The sequence below is a fragment of the Panthera tigris genome, chromosome B1, assembly GCF_018350195.1.
Source record: "Panthera tigris isolate Pti1 chromosome B1, P.tigris_Pti1_mat1.1, whole genome shotgun sequence".
NCBI lineage: Eukaryota > Metazoa > Chordata > Mammalia > Carnivora > Felidae > Panthera > Panthera tigris.
In genome coordinates, this window is record NC_056663.1 from 75,769,643 (window position 1) to 75,776,293 (window position 6,651).

Below are 6,651 nucleotides of genomic sequence, written 5' to 3' on the forward strand. Positions count from 1 at the left end.
GCAACGATTGCCACTATCTGATTTTATGATATTATCCTGACCTCAAAAAGAAATCCTGTACCTATTAGCTACAACTCCCCTTTCTCCTCTGCCCTCGCAGCTCTGATCTACTTTCTGTCTCTATGGCTTAACCTACTGTGCACATTTCATGTAAACAGAATAATACATCACAGCAGTCTTTTGTCTCTGTCTTCTTTAACCTAGCACAATTTTTTCGAGGTTCATCCATGTTGTAGCATGTAGCAGTACTTCATTCATTTTTATGGCTAAATAATATTGCATTGTATGGATATTCCACATTTTCTTTGTCCATTCACTAATTGATGAACATTTAGTTGTATTCACTTTTGGGCTATAATGAAGAACGCCACTATGAGCATTCATGAACAATATTTTGTATGGATGTGTTTTCATTTCTTTGGGGCATATACCTACAAGTAGAATTGCCACATTAAGTGGTAGCCCTAGGGGCACCTGGGCGGCTCAGTCGGTTAAGCATCTGACTTTGGCTCAGGTCATAATCTCGTGGTTTGTGAGTTCAAGCTCCACATTGGGCTGTCTGCTGTCGGCACAGAGCCTCTGTCTCCCTCTCTCTCCTCCTCCCTCACATGCACGAGCGCACACACATTTTCTCTCTCTCTCTCAAAGGTAAATAAACACTTAAAAAAAGGTAACTCTATGTTTAACTTTTTGAGGAACTGCCAATTTGTTTTCCAAAGTGGCTGCACCATTTTACATTCCTGCCACCTATGTATGAGGGTTGTAATATCTCCACATTCTTATCAACACTTATTATTATCTATATTTTTATCTTAGCCATCCTAGGAGGTGTGAAGTAATGTTTCATCAAGGTTTTGACTTACAATTCCCTAATTACTATTGATGTTGAACATCTTTCATGTTATTATTGGCCATTTGTGTATCTTCTTTGGAGTATATCCATCTTTAAATTGAGCTAATTTTTAAAAAATGTTTGAGTTGTAAGTTCTTTATATATTCTTTTTTTTTAAATGTTTATTTATTTTTGAGAGAGAGAGAGAGAGAGAGAGAGAGAGGGAGGTGTGAATGGGGGAGGGGCAGAGAGAGGGAGACACAGAATCGAAGCAGGCTCCAGGCTCTGAGCTGTCAGCACAGAGCCTGATGCAGGGTTTGAACCCATGAACCCCAAGATCATGACCTGAGCTGAAGTCAGATGCTTAACTGACTGAGCTACCTAGGTACCCCTAGTTCTTTATATATTCTGAATATAAGAATATATTTCCTTTCCGTTGTAATATAATTCTTTTCCGTTGAATTACCTTGGCACCCTTATCTCAGGTCATATCTTTACTATAGAATTTACCAAATTTTGCCTTATTTTGTAGTCAACTGGATGAATCTTTATCTGTCATTGGGGAATAGGGAATATGTTTTGTTCATTTAAAATGAGAAAACCGGGGTGCTTGGCTGGCTCAGTTGGTGGAGCATGTGATTTCTCCATCTCAGGGTCATGAGTTTGGCCCCATGTTGAGCATGGAGCCTATTCTAAAAAAATGGTTAAGGGGTACCTGGGTGGCTCAGTCGGTTGGGTGGCCGACTTTTGGCTCAGGTCATGATCTCACAGCTTGTGAGTTCTAGCCCCGCGTGGGGCTCTGTGCTGATGGCTCAGAGCCTGGAGCCTGCTTCAGATTCTGTGTCTCCCTCTCTCTCTGCCCCTCCCCCACTCACACTCTGTCTCTCTCAAAAATAAATAAACATTAAAAAAATGGTTAAGAGAGTAAATTTTATGTTAAAAAATAAAAATAAATAAAATGACAACACCTGTATGAAAAAACTTACCATAGGGCCTGAAAGTAAATATTTCTTTCCCTCTTTTGAGTTTCCCCACAGCACTTAGTGTGGTATTTGGCACATGCTGGCTCTCATAAATGTTTGCTCACAGAGTGTCAAGTGCACTCTGAAAGAAGGATGTGGGTTCCTAAGGCTCTGATTGGATGGGAGATCCAGAACACGTTCAGGCCTTTTCAAACTAAGAATCTGAGTCACATCAGAGACTGACTCCCAACAGCTTAGTGAAGCTGTATTGTGTCAGAGTAGGGGCCTCCAAGTGATTCTTAATCCTTGAAGGTAAGTGAGAAGCAGGCTTTCACTCAAAGTGAACCCAAGCACTGACAACAACCCGACAGGCCCAGAAAAATGTTTTTCCTAGTTTAATTTCAAATTCTCAAGATGTCTACTTATTTAACTGCTTATGCAATAATAAAATTTTTACTTGTGGATTTGACCTCAATTCCACGAAATCGATTGTGGTTCTTATCAGCCTAAAAGCAGAAAGATTTTCTCAGGCAGCAGCAACTACTATTGAAAAGGCAAAGAGACAGCGCTCAGCTGTGGCAAGCAATTCTATTTTCAGTGACCCTTTTCTCCCTTTCTTTTTCTCTCTCACATGCTGAACATCACAAACTCTCACAATCTCTCAGAAATAGAGCAAGAGGCTGGAGATAAAGCCCTGTTTATTCCACCAGGGAGTTTCCTACCAGTTCATGTCGAGGCAATGTACCTGCTTGTCGCTTGGGTTTCTTTTTCTGAGATTCCAGGATCTGCCCCTCTCTTTGAAACTGTGTGTACGTGCAAGTCCTGAACCTAAGATGTGTACTATACAGAGATACACACAATACGTTTCTTACACAGTTCTTTTCATCTTTGAAAAACGTTCACAGGGTTAGGTCTGGCAGCTAAGTGCTTCAAATTAGTTTCTGACTCCAGCACCAGTGCTCCTGACACCTCACCAAATCACCTCCCAACAAATAATCAGGTACATGGCTCTTAAGCCATTTTCTTCCAGGGATTGTGGTCACTTCCCAACTCTAAGATAACTAGAATCCAGTGAGGCTGGGATTTAAAAAAATATATATATCTTTTTAAATTAGGCTCTATATTTTAGAGCAGTTTTAGGTTTATAGCAAAACTGAGCTGAAGACTGAGATTTCACTCCCCTAGGCACAGCCTCCCTCATCATCAACATCCCCAGAGAGAGATCCATTTGTTACAATTGAGGAACCTACACTGACACATCATAATCACCCAAAGCCCACGGTTTACATCGGGATTCACTGGGTGTTGCACACGTATAAGTTTGGACAAATATATTGATATGTATTCACCATTACAATATCATACAAAATCATTTCACTGCCCTAAAAATCCTCTGTGTTCTGGAGAGGCTCCATTTAAAAAGGTGAAAAGAGAGGAAAAGAAAAAAGCGTGCAGCTCATAGGCTTGAGCAAACTCTCAAGTTTGTTCCCGAGTTCAGGGCTCCCAGTGGACCGGTCTCTCCACGTCCAGCCCCGGGAAGGTTCTTCTGTTGTTGTTGTTGTTGTTGTTGTTGTTGTTGTTGTTGTTCTTCCTCTTCTTCTTCTTCTTCCCCCTCCTTCCCCTCCCCCTCCCCCCTCCTCCCCTCCCCTCCCCCTCCTCCCCCTCCCCCTCCTCCCCCTCCCCCTCCTCCCCCTCCCCCTCCTCCTACTTTGTTTAAGTGTCTAGCAAATGGGTTTCCTGTTGACACCGGGATCTTGTGAAAGGGCAGGAAGAGGCCACGCCACCTCCTCTTTTCCCCTTCCTATCCCATTTATGTATTTTGTACACGTTTGTTTTGGTCGAGCAGGCGGTTCCAGCGTGTGGCTATGGGGCGGTCCCAGAGGCGGTAACCCCTCCCCGAGGAGGCGAGGCCCGGACACAACCCGCCCCATCCCGGCTCCAACTCTGCGGGGCGGGGAAGGGAAGGAGGAAGGGGGAAGAGAGTGGGAGAGAGAAAGCTGGGAGAAGGAGGCCGCCGGTGCGCCGCGAGGAGGCGGGGAAACCGGCCCGAGCTCGGCCGCTCCCCCGCGGGCTGCAGGTGGAGTCCGCAGAGGTGGTAGCCGCCGCCACCGCCGCCGCCGCCGCCTCCCCAGGGGCCCGAGGGCGCTGGCGTGCAGCGCCGGGTGCTCGCGGACCCAGCACCAAGGCCCACGGCTCGCTCGCCGTTCCGGGGCTGCGTCTCCGCGCCTCGTCCATGGCTGAGGGCCGGCGGCGGGAGGACGAGGAGGAAGAGCTGCGCGAGCGCCGCGAGCTCGGGGGCCCGCGCCGCGCCCGGGGCCGTGCGCTGTCCGGCCACTCGGCCGCAGGTGAGGGGCGCGGGGAGCGCGAGGGGGCGCGGAGGAGGGGGGGACGGGCGCCCCAGGGCCGCGCAGGTCCTGCCCGGGACTGCGGCGGCTTCCTCACCCGCCCGGTTGGGGTGGGCTGCTTTAACTGCGCGGCGAGACGCAGGGAGAGTAGAGTGGCTTTTCCATCCTCATCCTCACTTGCGGGCCGAGCCAGAGGAAATTCAAACTGGTCTCTCTACCTGCTAGTGGTCCCGGAGCCGAAACTACAGGTGTTTCGTACGCAGTAAATCAGGAGCTCCTGATTTGGGCCCGGGTGATTACTTATCTCTAGATGAGTCAGAAGCCGGCGAAGAATTCTCTGGGTCTGGCAGTCTCGGGGGACGACACCCCTCCCGTTGGGTTTGCCTGCGCTGCGGCTACCTGGTCGAACCACGTGCTGATAGTCAGGGCTGGTTTCCTGTCTCCTGAACTTCGGACCTTTGATTATTCCCTACCCCCCACCGCCCGAGCTCACCATAATCTCTATAGCACTTGCTTTTGAGTTTTTAGGTGAGCCCCCAACCAGTCCAGGAGGTAGCCTGCCAAAAGGCAGTTCATTTGGACTGAGACTCATTGCTGAGTCTCTGGTTACTTTTGTGGGTTTTTAAAATGTTTTTTGGGTGCACGAAGGCGGCTCGGATCGATAGTTTGGAACTTAAGTGGAGGAGTGAATAAGTGTGGATCCACACCCCTTCCCTCTTCCTGGGGCAGTTTTTCAGTCAAACATAGTGGAGAGGAAGTTCTTTGGCCTTTGGTTTCAACTGGATAAGCCATGTATCTACAAACTAGAGTGACAACAATCCTAGGGAGCTGACAACAAGAGGGAGATAGAGAAGTGAGAAGGATTCAGATGAGAACGGTTCATTAAAGCCTCTTTGGAAATTGGAACCTAGTAAACATTCCACCAAGTCATGGGAAGCTTTTCTGTGTGGCTCCCTTAGCCTGAAAGTTGGAGAATTAGAAGATAACAGGTCTGTGGGGAAACAATGAGGGATAGAAGGGGTGAAAGGAGAGAATTTGATGGAACATAAATTGTCAATTTGATGCTCTTGGTAGGAGCTTGGAACCTTAAAAATAATTCTTTATGCCCATCACTAGGATTTTCCATCAAAATAAGGCATTTGAAATTTATGCATAAATACCAGTTGTTTTGAAAATAATAGTTTTGTTTACTATAATCCAGACTAATGAAATAATGGGTAATTGCTGGATATGAATTAATATTTCTTGCGAGAACACAGTGAAAAAACTTTACAAAGATGTACCTCTGTTGAATTGCTGATTTAAACAGCATAGGCTGCCTTCGATTCCTACTACTTCCTTCACCAAAACGCTTCACTTTGTCTCAAAATGGACTGTATTGTGAAGAGCTGTAAAGGATGTTGGAGGTCACACTAGATATGCTCCAGATATGTGTTCATCATTTAGTTGCAATATGTGTATTTATTCCAAGGCTGGCAGAAGCTTTTCTAGATTCTGTGGTAATACTTTGCTACGCTTTCACTCAGAAATTGGTGTTTGCAGTTTCTAACCACGTAATATGCCTTGACTCCATTAAGGGGTGAAGGACAGATTATAGAGTGGGCAGAGGGTTAAACTTGAAACATTTGGTCTTCTTTTTTCCGGATACATTATTTAGTAGTTCACATTTCTTTAGAGGCTGTCCTCTTTCCCCTCATTAGTTAACTGTGTTTTTCAGACACCATCGCATTCCTTACCAAGCTTGGGCATTTGTTAGTTACAGTTGTGCTAGATATTGTTCTCTATCCAAGTGAGAGTGTGAACTGACCCAGAAGTTTAATGTTTCTTCTGCTTAACATCTGTCTTTCTAATCTTTCACCTCTCCAGTTCTCAGACTTCCTCCCTCCCCCCCCCCACCATTTTACAATCTAGATTTTTTCTTTGATCTCACATAACTTGACACCATACATTTGGGGTTTATGGACTTAAGGGAGTCTGTGAACTTCTTTCCCTGCTAAACTTAGGTGTGGTTGTGAAGGTGTGTTTATTTACTTTTGCAATGTACATTCAGAAGAGCATATAAAACCTGTAAATTATAAAGTGAAACTCCTGTAACCTGTGCCCAAGTCAAGAAATAGAATATTGTCAGTTCCTTAGAAGCAGATCTGATCCCTCCTGGTCCTGGTCCCTTCCTTCCCCTTGAGGGAACGAACTTAAATTTTGACTTTTGCGATTATTGTTTCCTTGCTTTTCTGTATGGTCTTACCTGTATGCATATACATACACATATGTATTTCTATACAATGTTGGTTTACTTATTTTAAAACTTCATATGACTAATGGGGCGCCTGGGTGGCTCCGACTTCCGCTCAGGTCATGATTTCCTGGGTTTGTGAGTTTAAGCCCCGGGTCGGGCTCTGTGCTGACAGCTCAGAGCCTGGAGCCTGCTTTGGATTCTGTGTCTCCCTCTTTCTCTGCCCCTTCCCCGCTTGTGCTCTCTCTCAAAAAATAAACAAACATTGAAAAAAAAAAA

General features: G+C 45.7%; 1 protein-coding gene across 1 annotated transcript in view; it reads left to right on the top strand.

Annotated features, from left to right (window-relative positions):
- The first annotated feature begins 3,778 nt into the window (after window positions 1-3,778).
- The window catches only part of SH3D19 (SH3 domain containing 19), a 186,871-nt gene continuing 183,998 nt past the window's right edge, over window positions 3,779-6,651 (top strand). Inside the window, exon 1 of the mRNA XM_042983776.1 lies at window positions 3,779-4,139. Coding sequence (XP_042839710.1) covers window positions 4,028-4,139 — 112 coding nt within the window. The 5' untranslated portion in view covers window positions 3,779-4,027. The remainder of the gene's footprint in view (window positions 4,140-6,651) is intronic.